General features: G+C 37.2%; 1 protein-coding gene across 20 annotated transcripts in view; it reads left to right on the top strand.

The window, feature by feature from the left end:
• The first annotated feature begins 7,950 nt into the window (after positions 1-7,950).
• RIMS1 (regulating synaptic membrane exocytosis 1) overlaps positions 7,951-27,025 on the top strand; it is a 469,154-nt gene continuing 450,079 nt past the window's right edge. For 8 of the 20 annotated variants that reach the window (XM_079146487.1, XM_079146450.1, XM_079146442.1 and 5 more), the window contains exon 1: positions 7,954-8,566. In XM_079146487.1, coding sequence (XP_079002613.1) covers positions 8,403-8,566 — 164 coding nt within the window. In that variant the 5' untranslated portion in view covers positions 7,954-8,402. Of the gene's footprint in view, positions 8,567-27,025 lie in introns of all 20 variants that reach the window. The other 12 variants (XM_079146451.1, XM_079146448.1, XM_079146444.1 and 9 more) reach the window with 4 other exon arrangements.

The raw sequence follows: 27,025 nt of genomic DNA, 5'->3' as shown, positions 1-27,025 counted from the left end.
GAGAGTACATGAGACAGCATTCTGCTGGCTTCTCTTCCCAAATACAGTGGAGGGATAAGAGACCACAAGGGTGAGAAAAACATGACTCTTGTGTTACTTAAGTAATTATGGAATATCTGCTGAATATGAAGGTAAGTAAAACTAAAATCAGGGTGAAAATAAAGGGAAAAAATAAAATATTAGCAGATTGTAGATTTTTAACTTTTCAAAGAGTTCTATGAGTTATGGTGCCTATGGTCAGTAAGGGAAGGTTTAAATTAGTGATTTTTAGAGATGGTAAAGTTTGTTGGAATTCAGAGTCCAAGGAATGGCCATAAAAATTGATGCTGATAGAGTGGATCTGAAAAAGGCTGAGATACCTAGAGGTGAAGGTATTGGACGGATCTCTATGGGTATGAAAATATCTTCCATAAGTGCAGACCTTGTTGCGAAAAAGAAGACTATAAGCTAAACTCAATCTTTGGTAAATGAGAATAAGTCACGGAGAGGGTGGTAAAACAATCCTAAAAAAAAAAAAAAAAAGGAGAAAGAAAGTTACAGAGCAGGGATATTTTACAAATTGGAGGAAGAACAATCATATGAAAGTGGCACTTGAAGGATTATGTTAAACATTGGCTCTATCTCCTATCTGTGGAACACAGGAAATGAGGAAGGACAATGATCCACACTGGTAATACTGAACAGTGCCCCCAAAGGATACTAACTGTTCATACCAGTGTGAGAAGAAAAAAATGATAATTCATGTACAACATTTAACACAGACCAGGAACACAGAACAGATAAATGTTATTACTATTATTATTACCTATTACATAATAGGTACATGTCATTACTATTATGCAAATAATGAATATTTAAGAGAAATAAAAATCGTTTCCATTTTCCAGATAAGGAAATTCACACTTGAGAAGATTGAGTGACTTGGTCAAGTCTGTAGGATTCAGATCTGTAGGGCCAGAACAAATACCTAAGACCTTGTTTTCTACCAAGCTCCCCACTGTCCTACAGAGATTGTGGAACCATGAATAAAAATGCATGTCTTTACCAGGGATGGTCTGTGTGGGGCTGGATTACCCATCTCAAATTTTTGAGTGGAAAATAAGAAAATAGACAAAAGAACTTTCTGGGAAACTCTTGGGGCTTCAAGTCAAATCATGGTAAGGAAGAAGGGCTTATTTAAATCTGATTGTTTAAGTGCCTCTGTTTAAACAAAATATTCTTTTAATAAAGATATAATTAATACATACTAAATCTACTAAAAGGGCTTTTAACTTATTAAAATTTGAGTGTTTATAGAATTAGTCTCATCTTCAAAATTATTATTCAAATCCATTTTTCTACTTAGGGTGTTTTTACCTTTATACGTAGGTAAAAAGTAAAGTTTCTTCTGAAGTTAGTTTGTCATACTCTTTAAGACAAAGACCAACCATTAACAGAGGAGGATATCACAGAGATAGAATAGAGAGAAGAACATTAAGACTTTGGCACTTCAGTCCATTCAGTATAAACTCTAAGAATGATAAAACCAGTAAGTAGTAAGGCATCTAAGATGGAGACTCTTCATATCACATAAGTCAAAACTGAAGGATTTGCAAGAAATTACTCAATGCAAAATATAAAATTGGAAGGGAACAGAATGTGGAAAAATTATTCTAAAACATTGCCAATGTAGCATTCTAAGTTTGACTAATATGGAAGATGATCATCCTCAGAGGAATGGAACAGAGGCCATGAACTCTGATTCTGAATCAGGAGACAAGAATTGAAGGGATATAACTCAAAGAAGGAAGAGCTAAGAATATTCACTGCTTGGCAGAGGTATGTCCAAGAATGGTATGACCCATCAGAAGAGAACATGATGATGGCCCTTTTTCTAGGTCCAAGAACAAAACATTCCCGCACATTGAATTCCTCATGAAATAACTGACAATCATGGAACCTTACCAAAAATCAGATTAAAATAGGTATTTGGCTGAATTTGGGCCAAAATGTGATATCCAGTTTCAGCCAAATACTTTCAGTGAAATTTCTTGAGAGCCAAATGTTCTTTGAATCCAGAAAGACTATAGTTTTGCAAATTACTGTAACTATATATAAATAAGGTGATCATATAATTTATCATCCAAACTGGAACATGTTTAAGCAAAAGGGAATATTATTGATAATAATGAAAGTACAATAGGCACCAACTCAGACAGTCCTGGACAAACCAAGACATATGATCACCTAATGTAAAACTATTCTTGTTTAATAGATTATGGTGATACTCATGGGAATGGTGTTGGAAAATATGCAGGTGAATGTGTTACCTCATAACTCTAGGATTAGAGGTCACTGGTTAGTCAAGACTGTGTCTCAAAACATGTTGCAGAGCTTTCAAAACAATTTCAAAACTTGGTAGAAATTAAACACAAATAATTAAAACATGTACAGAATCATGATATCACAAGTGTACCACTTACCTATTCCTTGGAGAAAAAATTAACTAGTACTCTGTTCTTAGTTGTTATATGAATATTTATGTGTATGCTAACTTCTGTTGATTATACATTAATGGAATTTTCATTTTTCTCATTGTCAGGAGAGCAACAAAGGCCCCTTCAGCTCTCAGGCCAATCTTTGATAGAAGCAATCTTCAAAGAACAGCATCGCTTTCTAAAACTTTAGGAAAAAAAAATATATATATTTTTTTTGGTTAGAGAGACCAATTAGCAAATTAAACTCAAATATATTTCTCTTTCTGCTGCTGATGGCAACAGTGATGAAAGTCTTTTGATATCCTAACACATCAATTGTACCTCTCCCTAGAGACACAAATTTCACATTTCAGCGTTTGGAACCACAACCCATTGACCAAAACAGGAATCACAGCTGATCTTCTCTTCATATACCCCACATCTCATCTGTCTGCAGGTCTCTAGGTTCTACTTGGAAAACATATGTTGAATATATTCATTTTTCCTTAGTCATACTACTCCAAGCCACTTTAATTTCTGCTAATCCGACTTACTATGTCTAGTCTCCCTTGCTGTCACCCATAGGTAGGGTAATCTTTTTTAAAATGTGAAGCACATCATTTAACTCCCTGCTTAAGCTCTTCAGTGATTTCTCTGCACAAAGATAAAACAGCACTTCTTGTCCTGACTGGTTTGGACCCATATGAGCTCATCTCCAGCTATTTTCTCCTCTCCTCACAATAAATCAGCCTCATTGGCCTACTTTCTGCTCCTCCAGGATGCTACCCTTTCCCAACTCAGGGACTGTCTCTAGCACTTTTTTCCACTTATAACAGTCTGTGGTGAGCTCTACTTGGGCTAGTTCCATTGTCCTTCAAATATCTGGTCACAGGACCCCTTCTTAGAACTTCTAGGACTACCTATATTTTTCTGTAGTCCTCTCTATGATAACTGGCAAGTTATTTTCTAGAGTAATTAACATACACTAATGGTTGAGTGTTATTTATGCCTATCTCCTTCAAGAGCAGTTCAAGTACCTAGAGCAAGAATTGACAAACTTTTTTTCTCTAAAGAGGCAGATAGTAAGTACTTTAAGCTTTCAGCAACAAATAGTCTATTTACAAAAAAATCAAAGAACAAAACAGGAAGTTGGCTGCACTGGTCTTACTTGCCCTAGTTTGTCAATTCTTTTCAGGGCCATTACTTTAATATTCTTTGCTCCCTACCATAATCTCAGCACCTAGGACAAAGCAGGTGCCCAGTAAATACATTCTGAATGAATGAATGAATGAATGAATGAATGAATGAATGAATTTATTTCTGTTTGCCAGGGACTGTGCAAATACTCATGATATTTTATTCTTACTTAAACTCTGGTAGGTATTATTATATTTATTTTATAGACAAGCAAAAGAAGGCTCAGGGAACTTTACTAATCACCTGAACTGACATATTTCTTGTATTAATGTCCTAATACAGGAGGCTACTAGTACTGCAAACCACAAGGCAACAACTGGGCCATGCTCTCTCTGAAATAGGGGTTACCCATACCTTGCTTCTTCTGGTTTCTAATGGCACCTGGCATTGATAGGCTTATGATACCCCAACTCCACCTGCCTGTTTTTACATGGACTTCTCCCCGTGCCTCTCTCTCTGTGTTTTCATATATGACTTCTCTGTGAGTCTCTCCTCTCCTTTTGTAAGGACACCAGTCATTGGATTTATGGCCTGCCTTCATCCAACATGACCTCTTTAAATTCATTTCATCTGTAAAGATCCTTTTCCAAAAAAGTCACAATTTCAGTTTTTTGGTGGCCATGTTTTGGAAGGGATAATAGTCAGCCCATTATCTCTTACCAAATTGCAGTATTTGTAGAATTTGAACCTGATGACTTTGCAGCAGTACTCTACAGTCATAACCTTAATTATTAAGTTAAAAGTTAAACTGGTGTCCCATTTGAGAGTTGTTTTGAGAAATGATGATTTGAGAGTGTCAGTGGAAATAAGAGGAGCTAAAAACTTACCTTTAGGCACATAGTCTATGTCATAGTTTCTGACTAGTATCCTAAACATTGTGTGAATGTCAGTTTTGAGGCATTTGATACATATGAATAGAGATGTGGTTTCTTTCCTACAAATATCATTGATCAAGCAAACAGAATTTCATTAGAGGTTTCCAGTCCCTCTTGTTAACATCTTTGGATATCAGGCCTGTTCATCATGGCTTTCCTTAAAGCTTGTGGGAGGCATGTGTCCCCCATGAGAGGTTGACATAGTTCTATGGTCCAATACATTTGATAAAAAGGAGGCTAAATCGCATAAAATGGAATTCTTTACTGCAGTAAATGATTGTTTCTTAGCACTTTTTATTTGTTGATGTGCCTTGTGAGTTTCCAGAAGAGGGGTATTATGCACATTTTTCCAAGTTCACTGAACAATTTTTTGAGAGCATCTCCAGGAGCTAACCATCTGTGCCACATATTTTGGTATATGCTTTTCAAAGTGCAGACAAGCTCTTCTTTTCTGAAGGCAAATTTGTAAAAACGCCTTTCTTGGGTTTTAGAAATTGCTTTTAAGTTCCTACAAAACAGGTGAGTTTTCTGACAGAAGGGGAAACACTGATGGTCTGTACCAAGGCACCCACTAATTTATAGTCAGAATAGTCACTTATTCATTCACTGATTTTACATTGGTGAGTGTACATAGCCCAGAGAAGTAAGTATAAACTTATTGAGAAATAGATTTCTTTTCATTGTCATACAGATAATACATGTATATAATCACCCCCCACACAGTAATTCTAATAAAGGGAAACCATTAGTTATGGACTGAATCATGTTTCTCAAAAAATGCATATATTGAAGTCCTAACCTCCAATACTTGGAATATGACTTGTAATATGGGATCCCAAACAAAGAAATATATAAAGGTTAAATGAGGTTATGAAGGTGAGGTTCTTGTGTACAGCACTAGGGTCGTTATAAGCAGAGGGCAAGACACCATGGTTACACATGTGCACAGAAAAGGTCATGTGAGGACACATCAGGAAGAGGCCGTATGCAAGCCTAGAAGAGAGGCCTCAGGAGAAATCAAACCTGTTGCCACCTTGATCTTGAATTTTTATCAACTAGACTCTGAGAAAATAAATTTGTTAGATAAATCAACCCATCTGTGGTATTTTATTATGGCAAAGAAAATTAAAGCACCACTGTTAATTGTTCATTAGGGCCTTGCTTTCAAGATATTTGCTCAGCTAGTTCTAATGTCTACTAAGTCTTTTACAGTTCCTTTATTTTTGTTTTAGAAGAATTTAATGGAAATCAATATGATTGTAAACCTCTTGAGGACAAAGCCTTCATCTGTCTCATGTTTTCATTTCTATATTGACTAGCAGTGAGCCAGGGTCTGGTAGAATGAATATACTGTCTACATTTCTACTCCCTTCTGTACATTAATAATTGAGAAATGTGCTAATACATCTCTTAGAGAGAGTCAGAAATGAGAAAAAGAGTTACAAAGTGTTTTGTGTACAGTTAGAAACTTCTTATTTAATCTTTCATTTTGAGAGGGAAATCATCCCCATTTCATAGACGAAAAAACAGAGGTGCAGAAAAGTTAAGTATCTTGGCCAAAATCATAAAATCATGGGCAGAGCCAGAATTTCAACTCAGTGTTTTTCCTCCCTAAATGTACATTGAACTGAGCAAGACAAATACAATTATTTAAAAATTAAAAGATGCTGAGTGGAGTGTTTTCATTAATTGCTTAATTAGAGGAGAGAGAAAATCTTGAGAGCAGCACTTATGAAAAATAACTGGAAATTTTAGTGGACTGTAAGTTTATTTCAGTGACATTCTCATAAGTGACATTACTACCAAAAAGTTAGAGCAATATAGTTTTATAAATAAAAATAATGATGAGCACTTACTAAAAATCAAGAATTGTTCTTGGTTATGTGTATTTTTGATGCCTGTTTTATGAGGCTATAGAAAAAATTTAAAGTGTCCAAAGTCAAACAAGAATGTCCAAAAAATTGAAAGTGTCCAAAGTCAGTCCTTTAAACACTACACATTTAACAGGCTGGATAAAGTTGCAAAGTTTACTCTGGAGAAGAATGATGATGAACTGATTATTGTTTCCAAAAGAGAAAGAGTTTCAGTTAGAAGACAGATTTAGAAATGGAATAGAATTAAGAGGTAATAAGCTTTCCATTACCAATGGTATTAAAATAGATGTGCCCATATCAAAGAAACTCCTGCAATTAAAGAAAGATCAACTAAACTCCTGAGTCCCTTAAAGGTGAAGATTTTATTCATAAGTATCATCATTGTCATCATCATGTCATTAACAAAGTTAGGTTACAAAAATAAAAAAAAAAAATAAAAAAATAAAAAGCTAGGAGTACTAACTCCCTTCTGGAACTATAGAGAGAATTCCTGGGAGAGAAACATATCAGTTCTCTCATGATTATTGCTAAGAGATCCTCACAAGGAAATTGTTCAATCTGAACCCTTCTCTATATTGCTTTTTAAAAATAATTATATTAACAAAATTCAGTCTCCGGGTTTCAAAGCTGATAATATTACCTATTTTGAAAGGGTCACCTATTAATTTTTGCCTTTATCAGCAAAAAAGACCTCATACTTAATGCTGAACACAATGCCAGGCATTGAGCAGAAGAATATGGTTAGATGTTTTTCTTATCTGGGACCATTGTTTCTTGAGAAGTACCTACTGAGGCTAAGAAGTGAGTACGAGATGATAGTGAGCATCATTCAAGGAATTAGAGTAGATAATCCATGTACAAGCACTAAAGAAGTTGCAGTTATGCGGTACAGTGGAGCTACCCAGAGCCCCAGATGAGGTATTAGAGTTACTTCAGGTGAAAATACGATACAGTGCAGAAGAGTCCTACTGAGGATGGGTTAAGAAAGACACTGCATCCAAAAGTACAGTGTACTCACAAACCCGGGCTGATGGAGGTGTGTGTATGTGTGTGTTTGTGTGTGCACTAAAATTATCTAGAAAATCACGCTGCTGGGGCTGTAAACACTTGATTACTAAATGAGAAAGATATGGTGGAAAGAAGGGGAAAAAAAATGCGTCCCCAGGGTGTTTCATTCTGCTGTTCGGAACACTGGGGGTGCTCAAATAATATTAATGCTCTATGGTGAAGATGGTAGCGAGGATGATGATGATTAATGCAACCCATGGAAAAATAGGGCTGGGGAGGATGACATACAAGGGGCGATGACTCATGGGTGAGGGGTACCTGGGGATAGAGCGAGGTAATGTGCACTTTGGCGAGCGTGGGGGGAGCGGCTGGGGCACGCGTGGCTCGGACCTGGGGAGTGGGCGGGTGGGTGCGGGTGGGCGGAGCGGCTCTGGGACTGAGTGGCTGGCAGCTATGTCTGCGAGAGCAGCGGCATCACCCAGGAGCAAAGCCTCCGAGACTCCGCCTAACTGACACCCAAACTCCCTCTCCCTCCCGCAGCCCCAAACTGGAGGCAGTCGAGCCTAAGAGCAGCCTCGGCGGCGGCCGCCCCAGCCCCAGCCCCGCCCCCGCCCCGCGAGCCCAGCCGGAGACGCCCGGATCGGCGGAGCCTGGCGGAGCCCTCGCCCCCTCGCCGCGCCCGCCGCGCCTCCGCCTGCCCGCCCCCGCCGGCCGAGGTTGGGCTGCGGGAGGCGGCCGGGCGGCCCCGAGCCTCGCCAGGGCGACCAAAACAAAGGCAGCATCCGGGGCTGGGTGGATGCAAACAACCATGAAAGACTGGGTTCTCGTTCTCCCCGGCTCTGCTGCTGCTACTGCCGCTGCCGCTGCTCCTCCTCCTGCTGCCGCCGCCGGGAGGGCTCCGCTGTGAGGGGAAAGCAGGGGCGCAGCTGCTGGGCGTGAATCCGAAAGGTGAGAGCGAGAAAGCGAGCGGAGGGGGCGGGCAGGCCACGAAAATGTCCTCGACCGTGGGGCCCCGCGGTCCTCGCCCACCCACGGTGCCTCCCCCCATGCAAGAGCTGCCCGACCTGAGCCACCTGACCGAGGAAGAGAGGAACATTATCATGGCAGTGATGGACCGGCAGAAGGAAGAGGAGGAAAAAGAAGAAGCCATGCTCAAGTAAGCCACCCCCAGCCGCGCCATCCATCCCTCCGTGCCTCTGTGCCTCCATCCGTCCATTCACCACTCACTCACCCAGTCCTCTTGGCTGAGTGCGGGGGAGGGGCGGGCGAGGGTGCTGGGTGCGGGCGGAGGTGGCCGTCTTGGGGCCAGCGGCCCTGGCTTGACCAGGGAAGAGGTTAAGGGGACCTGAGGAAAAAGAGAAAGCGACCAAGCCAGGAACCGAGGACCTGGGAGAGGATGGCTTGGGACTGGTGCCCAGGAGGATTGGGTGAACAGGGGCCACCTTGGTAGTGGGATATGCAGAAGTGAGAGGAACTGATCCCACCCAAGTGGAAGGGCCCTGGCTTGGAGCAGGTTAGGGACCAGGAGACGAAGAAGGACAGTGGTGGGGTGGGTTGAAGAGGTGCTGAGGTGCTGAGGACAGCTCCACTTCTCTTTTAGAGTTGTTTAGCAGGTCAGAGTTACCCCAGAAAAGGGTGCAGGTATTTATATAATAAAAATGCTTATTTTTAGTGTTCATTTTGCTACTCATTCATCTCACAGATCAAGGTTGGGTCTTGTTTTGGGCAGTTGCCATCTTTGGTAACCTGCCTCCCCAGCTTCTCTTTAACCTTTAATTCATTCTACACAGACTACCTGTGTGAAGACAAATTTTCTTACCCATATATATTGCCATTGGCAATACAAAGTTTTCAATAATGCCAGAAGCTGATGGGGACTCTGGCCTGAATAAAATAGAGATTCCTCTTTACTGGTTTCCAAGAAACCTCTGGGGCCTGATTAGTTCCTGGAGGAAGCAGCCCAATAACGGACTCAATATTTGTACAGATCTTACCTTCTTTAGAGACCATGAACCCTTCAAGGGATTTCTGCCTGGTGCCCCATTTTCCTGGGGAGGTTTCTAGTGGTGCAGGAGTGTGTGACACTGTCTGTGCTGCTGGCTTCAGACAAGGCTGCTTACAAGGTACTGACATAGAGACTAGGCTTTCCTCCATCTGATCCTTAGCATCACCCCCTGGAGTGGAATTGAAGGGGATTTAATACTGCCTTACCATGGGAAGTCTTCATGCATTCAGGAAAGTTTTACTTACATTCAGGGGCTAAGGGAATTTAGAGACCCCCCACTGAAACTGACTCCTTGGTGTACTCTGCTTAACTCAAAGGTGTATCTGGGGGCAGGCGTTTGACATGAAGAACCAAAGGGAACCTGTTGCATCTGGAGTTAACTGATTGTAAAGAAGGGTGGGGAGAGAGCAGGGTGACACCCAGGCACAGAACACACCCAGCATGGCCTCTCTTCCAGCCCCTAGAATTGCCTCCTAAAGAGAAGATGCTGCCAAGGAAGGTTTCTTCTGCTTCCCTACTGGGCAGCAGTGCCTCAAAGAAGAGGAATAGAGGGAGGCTGTGTTCACAGATGGATGGGTCCCCAGTCAGTGCAACTGCCACCCCAAGTGGGGAGGGGGATATTTAAGGAGAGATGTGGGAGTCAGGCCACAGCAAAATAGTAGAAATCCAGTCATTCCTGCCCTTTCATTATAGACTCAGGAAAAAAAAAAAAAATCAAAATTGTTAACTCAGAAGGCCAGAGCTGGCCTATTCTATAAAGAGCAGCAGGTTTCTGAATTCCCTGCTCCTTCTCATCCAAAAAACAAATACTTTAAGCCTGCTGGCTTGAGAGAGGCAGAACCCTCATTAATCTGCTGCCTGTCCCTAGTGGAAGAATGATGTCCCTGGTGCTGCAGGCTTCCCCTCTTCTGAGATTGGAAATAATGGATGGTGTCTGATGGTGCTGCTGTCTGTCTGTCTGGTTGTCTGTCTGTCCTCATTGGTTGCAGCCCCTGCCACCTGTTCTGGACACCTGTTCTCTTGGTTAGGATTTACAGGTTTGCTGCTGTCCTTTTGGTGTTCACTGCAGACAGCAGGTGGATAGAGGCCTCCAGCAGCTAGTGAAAATATGGGCTGCTGCTTGACAGAGTCCAGATAGGAAAGGGAAGGCACAGTACAAGTAGTGGCCATCACGCTTCTTCATTGGCTGTTTCAAGCATGGTGAAGAGCAATGGGTTTTAAGTGGGAGCAGATGAATTTTAAGACAAAATCCCAAACCTGCTTACTGCCTAAGGACAGCAATTTTTAGACAGTGTGGGCTTATGTGGACAAATAAAAATTAGGAACCCTGTTCAACTGCTTATGTATAACACATCTTTTTCACTGCTTTTCCTGTGACTGTTTTCCACTTGCTTGCAAATAGTGTTCCTTTATTGCACAGATTCACATGATATCTCAGTATGTGATGCTGTTATACAACAGCCCTCTGTAATCCTGGACCTCTGCGTTAACTTTATCAATCAACCTCCTGTTAATGCCTTGGCCTGTTGTGCAGTGGTGGATTGGGGAACGTTTGGGAATCCTAGCTTGCTGTTATGTTTGCAATTAGTGGAACAGTGCTGTACTTTTTTATCCTAGGGGACACTTTATGTCTTAAAAACTGGGGATCACGAAGCTATTCGGATTATATATATATATATATACACACATATATATATATATATATATATATATATACACACATATATATATATATGTATACACTTAATGGCACCTAGTCCTAAGTGGTGACCTTTTCTAAATATTGCATTAAAATAGATTGGGAATTAGGATGCTTTTCACAGGAGTTTGAAATATTTGTCAAATCAGAAAAAAGTTTTTGTGGTAATATGTGGTCCATCATATCACACATCTGACACCCTTCAAAGACCCTACAAAGCTAATGTTCTGGTAACAGAACAATTAGGCTTAAAATTCACTTCTGTGACTGCTACAGAATGATCACCTTGAGCTGCCCACTATATATGCCTACTGTCTCTCTACTAGGTATAAAAGTAGTCATAAATAGAATGAGAAAATCAGTGGGTAGCTATGCCAAAACAACATTGCAAAATATCAATTAAAAATTGTTTGTATAGTTTCATCAGTCTTGATTATAAATTACTAATTGATTCAGTTTTGATGTCATTAAATATGCATAAATAGAAAAGTCAAACTACTTTCACCTCAAGATTTTAGAGAAATTTTACATGAAATCAGAAGTGTTTTACCATAAAAATAGTGTTTTTGGCAAAGTGTACTAATTTTTCCATAAAACTGGAAGTGATTGATTCCTGTAATTATATTTAATGATTGATTAATTATCTTCAAATTAGAGGTCTTTCTTAATTGTAGTAGGGGTGTGTGTGTGTGTGTGTGTGTGTGTGTGTGTGTGTGTCTGTCTGTCCATCTGTCCTGGAGGCTTTTTGAAACCTAACTTCCTCAATGAATATTTCTTCAAGTAACTGTCATTAGACATCATGAGTCAATATATTACCTAGACTGAAAGCTGCATTATCTGGGACCTACATCAGAGAATACCTTATTGGATATAAAATCCCTTTAAATAATAACTTCATGCATAAAAGAGAATAAAATAGAAGTAGAGTTAAAGGTGTGGTCTGAAAATGGGAATTGAGAACCATATTGAAACACTTTATAAAAATAGATAACATTTATTATTTACCACATGCCAGTCATTACTCTAAGTAGTCATTTAACCTAATGCCAAATAGGTGAACTATACTCAGTTAATATGTGTATAAATATTTGGATTCTCACAATAACCTGTGCAGAAGGTAGTCAGGTATTATAATTTTCAAATCTTTATCCTAAACTAGCAGAGCATGATAGAACCAGAACTCAAAACCAGACCTTTTAGTACAAGACTAAATGTTTTCCTGTAGACTACACATCTATCTATAAAGATAATTTTCTGTTTTATTTCTTTTTTAAAAACTGAGTTTCTGGTCTTTCCTCAGTTTCAGAGAAGTAGTTTGACAAAAGATTAAGCTGATTTAAAAGATAAGCTTCTGGAGCTGGAGCTTCACTTACACTTGTTTTTAGATTATTCCTATGGGTTGATGGAGAGGGAATTTCCCCCAGTTTGAAGATAACAGCATCTTGATGTACTTGGAATACCATTAACATTGGTACCATGCATTTTGGGGTTCTAGTTACTCTACTTACTATGTAAACATAGGCAAGACAATTAGTTGGGATTAAATGATGTATGTTTTCCTTACAAATCCTGCAACCCATGGTGTGAATTGACTTTTTAAGAATATTGACTTTGAACTTCTCCCTCTCTTCTTAACAGGGAACTTAGTGCTCACTCCTCTATCATTCATGGAGAGGAGATAGAAAGAGAAAACTTCTTGTAACTTCAGCTTTCCTTCTTTTTCTCCCTCTGAACAAGTATAACATTGTATCTTGAAATGTATTCTTAAGGCTTCTTTGGAGACAGCTATTGAGGAAAGAATGAGAAATAGATTTGGGGAGACTAGAAAGTGTGGTGATAGAGTTCCCATGCATACAGATATCATATTTTCATTGGTAAAGATTTTCATATCACATATCCAGATGTATTCAGTCACATTTTCGTGGCAGGGATAGGTAAGAAGAAAAAGGAAAAAGGCAAGTAGTGAGGAGAGAGCGAGAGAGGGGGAGAGAGAGGGGGGGGGCAGAGTAGAGCAGGAGCACATATCTAACTGTTCCAAGAGAATGTGTTAAGAAGGAAGTACTGGGGGATAAAAACACTTTCACTTGGAGTTCAGGCTTCTTCACATGATCAGATGATGGAATTAAACTTAAGAAAGGTGAACCCTGAATTCTACTAGTGCTTTCCACTTTGAACAAAAACCTATCTCAACAAATGTCCATGCCTAGTGCTGAATTCCCAAAGGCTCAGAGAAAATGTAGAAAAGGGAAGCTTCAAAAATGAAAGAAATGAGGAGTTCAAAGAGAACAAGAATAAGAGACAAAATGGAGAGTAAGAGTAATTTAAGAGACTTAAATTACTATTTAAGTAATCAGATCACTAAATTAGAAGTATACTATGCAAGCCAGTGCTACTGCCATCTTGAATAATAGAGAGACAACATCTTGGGGATGTTATTGGCTCACTTGTTAAAAAAGAAAAATGATTTGTGTAGACCTATTTAAAGAACTTTCCAGAAAGATATCAAATGTGAGTTCCTCAAACCATGTTATTATTCTCCTACATCTATAATAAGCATGTGGATGAAGATGAGGTGCCATGGGTTGTAAATCCATTATGTTGCATTCCATTTATCTTCATGGATTATTTTTCTATTTTTTAAAAAAAACTTTTGCATTTGGTCCTGTGATATAAGTTGCACATTTTAAAGCTGGTTCCAAGCCTTGATGTAAATTTGCCTGAGGCACATGACAACTGGAGTAATAGAACTCCAAACTGGTATACACTGATTCCATATCTTTATTTTTTTTAAGTCTTTTTAAAAAGTGCAACAAGATGTAGGTATTGTGCTTAGTTTCCCTTATCTTTGTGAGTAGGAGAGTAAGATTTATTATTTACTTTCTAGTATTTTAACATCAGGCATTTGGCTGGGCTCTATTCAAATTTCATGTTATGTTTTCTGCTCTCCTCCTGATTAGAAATATAGCCTGTCAGTATTTATTAGTCTACTATTAGTGAAATCCCAAGAACTAGGTAGGTACCTTCCTGACCTCATGGTATCATGGAGTCCAGAGAACAAAGCTTCAAAGAAGCAAGAGAAGAACATTCTGTGGCTAGTGGGATTTTCCATGCTCTTCAGAGTGCCCCTGTCTGGATTCTTGGGTTCTGGCCACAGTCAAATCTCTAACCCCATATGTGCCTTGGTCTTTCCTGACCTACTTGCTCTTTTGTTTACAGAGCTCCCTCATACCTTGGCGTTTTCTGCTGTTCTCTACTATGAGGTTCTGTCTTCTCAGAGCTATTGTTCTGAACTTTATTATGTAGGCTAGTTCTAACAAAGTATGATGTGGTATTTAATTCAACTATAAAAACCAGGTATTAGAATTTCAAGTATTAAAGCTGGGTCAGATGTTGGACTGTTTGGGTAGAATAAAGAGAGGGTCCACTGCTCACAGTGGCTATTGGCTTAGTTCTAGCATTTTAGAACTGCCATGTCATAAAGGGCGGTAAGCACTGGGCAATTAGATAGAAACTGGATTTGAATTTGGTTTTAACATTATCATTTTTTATAGGACATTTTCAAGTGAACCTATTCAAGCACCATTTTGTGTGTGTGTGTGTGTGTGTGTGTGTGTATAAAGTGGAATTTATGATGCCTGTCTTTCTAAATTATAAGGCTTTAATATGGCAAAGTGGAGACATATTTAGACTTCAAATTACTGTACTCAAGAAAATGCCATTATTATGTTTACTCTTTAAAACTATAGAAGAACCCCCAAATGTTCCTTTCCTTTGGTTTTTGAAACTACCGTGGGACTTATGGAGATAAACACTTGCAGAAGGAGCATCTATTCTATCATGAAAGCAATGCTGTGTTGCCAGGGTTGTAACTATCAACATAAGAATTTGGTAAGGAATAAAACACTAAAATAATTATAGGTCCTGATCCAAAGTTATTCTTACCCTCTCTATATTTCTCTTTCTGTCTTATTAAATAGCTCGTAAATAAATGATTTTAGCACAAATGTGAGGAAAATGATAAAGTTTGAAATAGCTAAAAGGCAACCCTAATTCAAAAATGAGAGGAAAAATCAATGTAAGGTAATTTCTTCATAGTTTACTAGGAGAAAAAGAATCAGATGACTTTAGTTTCACTGTATTTAATAAATTACTAATTTTAAGAATTAGCTGAGTACTAGACCGTATACTTACCAAGCAGTAGTTTCTCTTTCATGTTAGTTTACTGTTGAATGATTTGTGTTTAAGCATTTTTTAAGTTTTTGTACTGAATACCTTAGGTTTTCTGTATGTTTCTTCTTATATTCTTATATCAGGTTGATTTGTACTTAATTTGAGGAAGGTCGATTTTCTGTAGATGACAACAGGGAAGTTTACTGAAGAATTGGCTTGGGATCGTCCTACTTAGGTTACTATCCTGTGAAAACTTCCTGTGCATATGAATGCTTTTTTAAAAAATGCTAAAGTTGTTGAAAAGAATGACTTGTGTGTTACATTTGCCCTCATTTGTTTATAACAAATTCCTGCCGTGCATATGAATAGTACTTTTTCTTTCAATTTTACATTTTCGCCTAAATGACAAATTATATTGCCTTCCTCTTCATAAGTCTTTCTTCCCCTGCTCCAAGTTATTCATTTAAAACTTCAGAAAATCAAGTGACCAACAGTCTTAAAATATATCTTCTCAATAAGTAATGCAAGCAAGTTATAGATATAGAATCTTGAAATTAATATTTTGGTAAATAGGATGCTTTTGCTGAGAAGGAAGTGTTATCTTTTATTAGTCTCAGTGTATGCTAATTTTTATGGCAGAACTGAATTTAAATTTTCAAATATTTTTCAAATAATAGTAGTTATGAATTACATTCACATTCAGGACTATGAAAATTCTCCATTGAGCCTTACAAAAGTGCAACCTACAATTTAAAGGTGCTGAATTAATTAAATAGACTTTAGATTGTAATATTTTGATAATTCCTCTGCAGTTTAGATGGTAAGATAAAGTAATGTTATAGAAAATAATTTCATGCGGTTTGAAGGTAATTAATGCATTTAATTAGAATATTAACTATTTTAAAGAAACATAATGAATGAAACATGTTTTTAATGTGTTGTAGAAGATAATATCTTGCTAGTGATTTATACAATATTTAGTATTTTTTGGTACTATCCATCATTAAATTAAGTAAGTATTATCTGGAAGATGTTATTATATTTATATAGGGAAGATATGTGAATTGAAAAACAAAATATCTTTACTGTCATATACATGTCTTACACTGTTTATTTTCTTTTAGTGGTCTCTCCTGCATAATGTGCATACTCACAAGTGGGAACTAGTATACTAGTCGTTACTGATGAAATGTTCTTGCTGCTTTTGCTAGACCTTACATAGTCTATTTGATTATTTTTCAACTTACATTTATGTACTTAAAGCACTATTGATTGATATGTGAAGAACATTCTTAATCTCAAGAATACAAGTTATTTTAAAGTTGAAAGTTATTTGTGCTCAGGGGTTGTGTGCCACATTATGACTCTTGTTATTTAAACACAGCTTTTAACTAATGTAATGAGAAACTCTTTTAGAGTGGCTAGCGGTTTTGTTTTCAGCCTTATTTGGTTTACATTTTGGAAAAATTAAGCAGATTGAATTTTGAATTATCTAAGGAATATATAAGTCAATGTATTAGATCTCTTTAAATGTGTGATAGTATATATTCACATTTAGAAGTTCTCTTCGTATCAGGAAGATTTCTATTGGTAGAAAGAGATGGAAAGAAAAGTAAAGTAACCACATGGCTTTCCCTTTTTATTTCATGCAGCTTAGCAGACTTATCTTTCTTAGTTATCTCTGTATTGTAATATATTGGAGCTTAAGTCTTCTTTCCTAACCTTCCTTTTCTAGAAAAAAAAAATGAATATATTTTCCATCCTGGTATTTGAAACAAAAGGATATTGAAATGAGCAGTCTTTTTAAATTTTGTATATTAAGAATTTGGTAAAATCAAAATTTATAAATAGATTCAACTTTGATATCCTATATGACCATGATGATAATTTTTTAAAATTTATTTTTATTGATAATTTTTATGAAAATATAATTTAAAAATTTGAAACACAGTAAAATAGTCTTATAATGAGGACAGATATTTCAAGTTATAGATATCTATGTACTGTAGGCCAAATCTAGTCACCTAATTTATAGCAACCTGGGATTAAAAACTTGATGCTATTTTGAAAAAGATACTGTGATCTGAGTATTGTTCCAGACACAGGTATTAGAAAGGAATTCCTTGGTATTTGGAGTTCCAAAGGCCTAAACTGTAACAGTGACTATTGAATACAACTGTGATTGATAGGTACTCAGTCAGATGGCTAGTCCCTGCCTTCCATAAGGATAACGTATTAAAATACTACAGGACACACCCCAGCCCCAGACTCAATAACCAGAAACCAAACAGACAAACAAAACAACTAGCACAATCCCAGACTACAGGAAGCACATAGTTTACCTATTAAGTAGTGCAAACTTTTAAAAATATGGTGTATATTTTGGGAAAATTCTAAATACTAATATGAAACAGTGCAAATTGAGTGGTGGCTATAATAGGGACTGGAGGTCATTTTGAAGCTCCCTCTTACCCTTCTTTGCATAATTCCATTGACTTCCAATTTGCCTTCAGTTTGTCTAGACTTCCCTATTTTTGTCTCCTCTTAACTCTCAATTGTCATCCTTCCCACAGGTTGTATTCAGCCCTCGATTCCTCCCATTTTACAGGCAGATCCCAGTAGATCTGAAACAAAAGACTTCAACTATGCCAGTGATTTCCAAATCTCTATTAATACATTAGAATTTTTGGCAAATTCTGAGTGCATTGTACCACCTGTTAAATATGTCGACCTGGGTGTCCCATAGGTACTTCAAACCTACTGTGAACCATCACAAGTTTCTTCAGTTTTTGTCTACACACGATGCTTTCTCTGTATTTTTCTGTGTTTATGAATTACATCTCCTCCACAAAATACCCTTTTCCAGAGTAAAAGGTTAAGCTTCATGAGCTGTATCTTGCTTACACTATCCCTTCTGTAGTCCATGCATCCCTCCTTGACAGTCTTACTGAGCTAGTTCTCAGGGTGTCAGTGCTGCCTCAAAATTTGTTGACTTTATTCATGTTTTTCTTTTTGTTGGAAATATACTTTCTAATCTAATTTTGACCTTGTCTTTCAAATTATCTCAAGTGACCCCTCATCTAGCACATCTTTTCAGACTTTCCAGACTGATTTTAATGTTTATCCTCACATTTTTTCATGACCCTTTTCACTCAACTTTCTTCTTTCAGCACAGCATAAATGCCTGTGAGTAGAATAATTCTTTGTTGTATTCATCATGTAAGTGCAGTGCCTGGGATATAACAGGTGCTCAGTTTTTAAAACTGTATATGAATGAATGAATATATTCAAAAGATGTGAACTGGAGGAGTCACCTAAGGCTGCTAAGGATATGAGTGGGAGGATGGTGTAGGATGGTTATTCTAACCGGGGAATTCAGTCAGCATTTTCTGAAAGCAAAAAATGAGCTGATTGCTTTTGGCTATTGAAAGAAACAGGTTGACCAGAATTTATGAGGAAATAAATATTGGATGTTAGACAATACAAGGTAAAATAAAAATATAATTTTCTGATGGTCTGTTGTGTTCTTGATTTATCATTTGTGGCTTTTTGAAAGACAGCTTTCTTAAGGTGTTTGAATGTGGGAGGATGTAAACACCATTTTTAAACAAGTATTCCTCTAGAAAGATATGCTGAATGGAAGTATTTTAATTAAAACATCACTAATTCCTGTTACTGTTTAAAGTATATATTTTAAGGTTTGATATTTATAATTAGATCAGATGCTCATGACCATAAAGTATTGATTATATTGATTGTATTTTTATTTACGGAGTACACCTCAGTTAAGTCATCCTCTAGACTTGAACTCCTTGAAGGCAGGTGTCTTATATTAATTATCTTTGTATTTCCATTGCCTTGGCCTATAGCCAGTATATTACAGGATCTCAATAGGTGCTTGTTGAACTAAATTGCACAGTCTGTACATACTGCAAACAAAACCACTGACCTTTGCATTCTGGAAACTGGACTCTGTTGAGATTGAGATGGACATTTATTGACTTATCTAGTCCAGAGTGGGCAAATACTCATGCTTCTACACCAGAAGCAGAATTGCTAATGAGTATTGGTTACCTCAGAACCTTCCTGAACATAGTGCTCTAGGCCATCAGTTGGTAAGAGTTGGCACTAAAAATAGTAATCAACATGTTAAGGACTGAAGATTCATTCCAGCTCTAAGAAGAGAAAACTGAGGTCCCTTTCCTCTTGGAGGATTTCATTATTAATTAGTGAGAAAACTAAAGATAAGACTCCCTGTAGGTCTTCTATATCCCCATCCAGTGTTTTCTCCCACAGTCCCTGTCTCCACATGGTTCCATTTTAACTACCAATAATTTTGAACAAATTCATTTTTTAAATTCTGCTTTGATTTACTTGCTCTTTATTCTATTATAGAAAACTCCAAGGAACTTCTAATTACTTTGTTGATTTTGAATTTGGTTATATTGAGTATTATTCAAAACAAGTGGATCATTGTCAAGGACTAAGAACTATTTTAAAGGTTTCCTTTGCAATGATATCTGTTGCAATTATATTTAAGTTGTATCAATATTGCTTAATTGTGATCATTTTATTTTTAATTTTTAATACTTCTCTGAAAGATACATTTTCAATATACAGTAATTTATTTATGATTCCAAAAAAGCTTTTCCTACTTGCTTTTGAATTATGTATATATGAAAATACTGTTTTGCTTTTTTACTTAGAAAAGTCAGTCAGTTTTGTTCACTGCAGGGAGAAGTGCTTTCCTTGGGTCTTCCTGATTTGAAAGTCTAACTAGACTGTTGATTGTTGGTTGAAGGAAAAAGTCAATGGCATGGAAGAGAATGATTACTCACATCTACACTCCTGAAATTACTCATCTGCATTACACATATATTCCATCTCACCTGTGCACTGCACATAATCTTCCACACCCACATACCTGAAGACTTAAAAAATTCTTAATATAAAGTATTTTTATAGGGAAGGTAATTTTATCTTATTTACAGATTTTCATGATTTAGAGATGGTTTGAATTACCCTTTGTACTCACAGTCCTTGTCCTAGTGCAGTTCTGGAAGAAAATTCCACCCTGACCATGGCTCATTGAACTAGTAAAGAACTCTTTTAATCTAAGGCCAGATGACTCACTGACTAGCCAGAAGCTGAGATTTTTTTCTTCATGTTTTAAATGAGAGGCCTATTGGAGGATCAAAGAAAACAAATGATTTCCCATTCACTTGTTCTTGAAACAAAAACAAACTGAACACTTACAGTATGTTAAATAGGAAAAGGAATTAATTATCTGTGAGGCAGAAAGTGCCCGCCAGGCTGCTGATGGGAGAAAGTGGGGAGGGTCTGAAGAACTGGAAGGAAGCTAGTGTTGTGGAAGAGAGCAGTTAGGAGAAAGCCAGACCAGCTATAATTTAGAGAGTTTAAGAGAGGTAGGCAGAAGCCAGGAAATGTGGGGGTCCTCTAAGTCATGCTATAGAGTTGTTTTGTTATCCAAAGATCCAAAGAGTTTTGAGGAGAGTTATGATATAATCCCATTAGTATTTTAAAAAGATCACTGTGCTGCAATATCAAGAACAGATTGGGTGAAACTTTGGGCACATATGTTTATGAATTAACTGGGAAGGTATGCAGAAGTTCAGATGAGAAGTATTAGAAGCAAGGAATTCAGAGTTGACGGGGAAATGTTAGAATTTCAGAGAGACTTCGGAAGCAGTCACAGGTTTTTGTTTTTGTTTTCATGAATTGATTTTGGGTTGACTTCTGACAGGTACCACCAGCTTTTGGGAGTATCTAGAGTAATAGAAGGGAGATTCCACTCAAGGGGGATATGGGTCAGGGACTAGAGAAAATGGAAGGGAAATTTCAATTTATTAAACACCTGTACAGGACCATGAACTTGTAGGTGAGAGGAAGGGATTTAATTCAGAAAAAGGAAAGACATAGAAATACACCTTAAGGAAAATCAGATTTTAAAATCTGATTTTAAGTTTTTAAAAACTTTCAAGAAGTCAAAAGAGGACAATGATCCCCTTCAAAGACAAGAAGGAAGAAATGACCAGAGGTAAACGCATAACCAGAAGAGCGCTAAGTAAAAGGAAAAAGAGTATTTTGAAGAAGATGTGGGAACACCCAGTAGGATGTCCAAAATGAAAAAAGTTTAGACACATTAAATGCTGGTGAGGATGACGAGCAATTAAAATTCGTATGTATAGTGGGAATGTAATATGGTACATTCACTTTAGAAAACGATTTATATGGCTGTAATTACCATCATCACTATTTTACAGAAAAGAAAATAGAGCTTCAGGTTACACAACATGTGTAATAAATGTTCCTGGAACTGGGAAATGAACAAACTTGACTATTGTTACAACCAGATACTATCAGGCAGATAATAGAAATGTTTTCCTAATGTAAAATCTTAGTAATAGTAGTAGTAATTATTATGGGATGGAGGGAGGGGAGTGCCTGAGTGTAGATTTCATAATCAAGCAGGTCTGGGTTTGAATCCAGGGCTCTACCACTTATTGTATGATCTTGATTGAAGTCATTTAACTCCTCCCCTTTGTCTTATTTGTGAGATGGGTATGGGTGAGATGAGTAAAGGAGGTAACAATAACTATATAATGTACATGATACAGCTTCTCATACTTAGGCAGCATTAACAGCTTTTGGCTATAATAATGATTATTTTTCAATAGTCTGAATTTAAATGGTACCATGCACCCAGTCTTCACATCTCTTTGAGTATAAAAACAGATGCATCTACGCTGTGTGAGCCCTGTTGCAGCTCAAAAGTACGGTACTTGCTGTGTTGATACTATATAAAGGAATTTTGAATCACAATTGGAGCTTTGGTTCCTACATTGTGCTAAGCCAGAATACTCTTATTCATTGAACCGATTTTAGCACAATACAGTTACCTGAGCTTGGGGAACATGCAGAAGAAGTCAGGTGCTTTCTTTTGAACTAGGGTAATAAACCTTATTTTAGCAGCACATTGGAATAGGTTTACCCTGCATTATGCTTACACATTTAATTCTTCACATTTGCTGTTTTACTAAGGAAACATTTTTGGCTTACCTCTTCAGTCTATGATCTTGGGTGAATGCATGAGAATTAATATACGTAACTCATACTGTCTGTATTCAGTGGAAAAGAATACTTTATCTTGATTTTGTAGCATGCAGGGATACCTCCAACTAAGAATACTCAAATTCTTTTTATGGCAATGCCTTATTTTTAAAAATTAAGATTTTTTTTTTCCATCTGTGTCAAATCAGTGACTTTCCTGAGTGATATTCATATAGTAAATGCTGAATGAAATGTAAAGAAAATGTTCTCCAAATGATTGTTTAATTATGAGTCTAATGTGAACTTACTTTATGCCAGGGAGAAGTTAATGTAATATTGATGCATTCATACAAAATTTAGGAGCAATGAAGATAATTTTCCAATATTTTAAAAGTATATATACATTGCAATTATGAATCTTTGCAGAGATCAAGCAAGTAATAAGAGTCCTAAAACTAACCAATAGTGTAATGAAAACATCTAACCATCACCACAAAACTCTAGCTCATAGCATTTATACTTCCAAAACAAACACACACACATACTTTTAACTCTCTGCTTTTAACTTATGAGAAAATCAAGTATACATAATAAAGGCATCTGTTGTCTTTGTGAAACTCTGATAATTGAAATATATTTTTCATGCTATTTTTGAAAATTTTCTAAATGATAAAATTTATTTCAGAATTTTTTAAATACTCAAGCAATGATTTTTAAGGATCTGTGTAACTGAGAATTCTTATTTTTTTTTCCCTTTAACTATGGAACTAAGATACTGACCTATTTGCCTTTATCATAGTAGGCATTGCTAAGTTTTTTCACATCATGTGATTGGTAAGCGGACCTGGTGATATGGAGGATGGCAATATGTTCCCATTCACCCTTTGAACTGGTGTCCTCTGCAATCCCCTTCCCCCAACCAAATAGGGCACTCTTTGGCTTTTAGTTTCTGTTTTTATTTCTTTTGAGAAGAATTAATGGATATTTTGGGCAGATTTAGGCACTTTATCTTCTTTCTTCCTCTCTGTGCTCTCTATTCTTCCTCATTACAGGAGACAGAAATACGAGAGCCTCAGTGGGGAATTTTCCCAGAAGAGAGAAATGGAGTTTCCATTGCTCTATAATGCCACTCGTTTCCAGAGAGGAGTGATTTTTCTCGTTTGACCCTTGAACTCTCCCTGGCTCAGAAAATCCAACTCTTTGTGCCCTCTACTCAGGGCTACTGGAGGGGAGAATTTCTGGAGAAGAGCAGTACAGAGAGGGGTGGTCATTACTTGGTGCCATCTTCCCCTCTTTGATTTCCCCTTCTAGGAGCTTCTGCTTCTCAGGAAGCCACTTTATATGAGTGGCTACATATAGGTATTTAATATACAAGGAAGCTCTGAGGAGTTAGAGGTAAAATAGAAACTGTGGATGAGACAGAATAGTATATTTAGAAAGGAAGAGGATGCTGCGTTGGCTGCAGAGTCCTTAGTAAAGTTTGAGCACTCCCTATTATTTTCCCTTCAGCATGAAGTTACAATATGTTTTGTTCAAGCTTAAATGAACCTTTTCATTTGGTAATTAACATTTTACAGTGTTTCTCCTACCACTATATATTTTTGTTTAGAAAATTAAGACCCAGAGTGAAAGTCAACTGAGTAAGATGTTTGTTTTTGCAAAGAGTATGTATTTAAACCCTTAGAGATGATTAATGGGCAAACTGAAAAAGAAATTAATTTCAACTTCCTTGACTTCCCCTATATCAATATTTTGATCCTTCTGTTCTTATAGTTTATCTCATACTTACATTTATTTGAATATGTTTCTGAAATTGTCTTTTAGTGATATTAGGTAATAGTACCACTTAGTGTGTTTAGTGGCTTACCTCTCATAACACACATTTTATTATACATGGAGAGTTGACTCCGCATTTGTGAAATCTTGTGAGGCAACCTGACTTCACATCACAAGTTTGCTGAGGAATTCCTGACTTCTAGTCCTGATTCCATTTCCTTCCATCTAAACCTCTAGGGTCTCTGAGTTTTCAGGAATGTTTCATTCATTTTAATTAATTAATTGCTTAATTAAAAAATGACTTTGCTCTGACTTACATCAGGAAATACAGGGATGCACTAAAATTAACAACAATTATGCAACTCTGTGAGTTATTGCTGAGTCTATTATACTTTCAGGAAGCTCTACTTTTTTATGTACATGTCAGAGCTAGTTTTTAATTTATCTGAAGTGGTTTGCAATTATTAATAATGCTGATAATAAAATTTATACTGTTTGAATTTGAAAAAAAATAGTGTAGATTTAGCTTTCCATTAAATGTACTTTCTGGCCCTCCCTGTATTGTTGATATTATGCTTTCTGCTCTCCTATCCTAGAATACAGCAGCAGCCTGGAGGAGGAGGCAGCCCACCACTTGCATGTCTCTGATGCTTTGAGCTGGATGGTTAGAAGAATTCAGCATGACTGTCTCCTTCTCTAAAAGGCAGCAGGGGAGAGTTAATGTAGGCATTGGGAAGAACTTTATAGGACTAAGGCTATCTAGAAGGCTGTGAAAATGAGAGAGAGAGAGAGAGAGAGAGAGAGAGAGAGAGAGAGAGAGAGAGAGAGAGAGAGAGAGAGAGAAAGACTCTGATTGACCTCCCCCCTGGTCAGGAGAAATTAAAAATAACTGCCCATTGAAAAGAATGACTGTTAGAGAAGCTGGAAGCCCAGGATTTAAGGGGAAATAACACTCAGTGTTTTTAAAATACATTTTTTTTGGAAGAAGGTGAACATAGTGGTTTCAGAGATTTCATTTGTCTGACTCTGGAAGCATTGGAACACAGTGAAATATTGTGCCTTTTTGGATTGGACATATTTTAGTCAATATGCTGGCTCTGGGATCCCTGGGCTGACCACAGGGTCTGGCATAGTCAATGGTGGCCAGTTGGTGTACAATGTCCTCTACATGAATACACACTGGGCCACATTATGCTTACCAATCTCAAGTTATGATTTTATAACTGGGCCATGAAGTCTTATACTCTATTTTGGTAACTCACAGTTACCAACAATAAGCATTTTACCTGTGGTTTAGGTATTTAAAAAAAACAGTTTTAAGATTATGAAGTGAAAGATCTGTATTAATTAGGGACTTATTTCAAAATTCAACCAAATGCCTGCTACTGCTACCATAAAGTATTGCCCAGATTTTATGACTTGTACCTATTCTTTTCTGCTCAGTGTTTTAGTTTATCAAAGAACTTGCTCCCTTCACTGTGTTCTGTATCCTTTTTAATTCATGTTTTTAGAAATATAGCATATATGCTTTTGGTGATATGCAGCACATGTGTAGTGTTGTTTATGGAGTGCCTTTGCATGCACACTCTGTGCCTTTTGTAGAATGCAAATACAGGAACCAAGAAGCTAGTTGGAATCATTTCTACATGAATTTGAATTCCCAGAGATTATGTATAAGAGATGCTCTCCAATAGTTTGAGAATTTACTCTAAGTCAAAGGTTAATTCATTTTTTACTGTCTTTGGAAGAGTAAACAGCAAAGAACTTGCAGGGAGCTAGCAGCTCCCGCTGATGAAATGAGATTCATCAGTTTTACTCAAGGAGGGAGACTGGATTTGAGAGCGATGCAGGGAGGTCAGGATGAAAATTCTCCAAAGATCTGCCAGGTGGAAGCTATAGATTTAAATCTACTTTGATCATAAATTTCTAAATGTAGGACAGAAGAGAATTTGAAAATTTGAGTGTTGTTGAAATTATCTTTGAAAGTTCCTTTGGAAGGAGTCACGTTAAAGTCAAACACCATCTGTCAGTTATGTCCCCCAGAAGTTTTCCCGTTAGCACCAGATTATGTAGTTGGTTTGTGTTTAAGGACCATGTGGGATTGAAAAAAAAAGTATGTGTCACTGAATTCATTGAATAATGAATTATTCTTTAAACTTGGAGAGTTCTTCTGTGGATAAGAGTCACACAGAAACTGCCCTTGGATGGAAGATTCTGATGCTCATTCAGTAAATATTCAGAGAGAGAACTGAGGTGGTGAATAGACTCATGCTCACTCTTTAAACTCCTTTTTAAATGTTTTTACCTCTTTATCATATACGGTTTGATTCTCACTAGGAAAAGCTTACATAGTGTAAATGCACTATCTTTGTGGTCAGCTGCAATACAAAGGAAAGAAGCTTCCCCAAGTTCCCTACACTCTTCCAGTTCTTGGTGGATTTTGCATTGGGAGTAATAAAAGAATCATCATTAAATGTTTCTATTTTTTAGATGGATCATCTCTACAGAAATGGGCTAAACTTTTTCTCATAGGATCACACTCACTGTATCTTTGAAACATGCAAAATTTTTGTGATCTTTGATTCTTTAACACTTATCAGTATAAAATGAAGTATTAAAGGATACTTATTTGTCAAATATTTTGTTGGTGCTTGTAAAATATAAGATGCTGCCTGGCCTGGTGAATATTTAGCAAGGTATGTGTGTTTCAGGTCCTTGTGAGACTCTCATTTGAATTTGACCTTACTGTGTTTCCTACCTTTGATATCTCTTAAATTTGACCTTAGAGTGATCTCCATTTAAGACCTCTGGGAGTAGACACCTCCTTTCAATGGTGCTACTACTGAAAGGAGGAAATTCCTTTGCCTTACCCGTGGCAGAACTCTTTAATCAGT

This window comes from Sciurus vulgaris (assembly GCF_902686455.1).
Source record: "Sciurus vulgaris genome assembly, chromosome: 7".
NCBI classification, from domain to species: domain Eukaryota; kingdom Metazoa; phylum Chordata; class Mammalia; order Rodentia; family Sciuridae; genus Sciurus; species Sciurus vulgaris.
The sequence above is the reverse complement of the archived record's forward strand: the minus strand, read 5'-3'. Positions and strand labels throughout refer to the sequence as shown.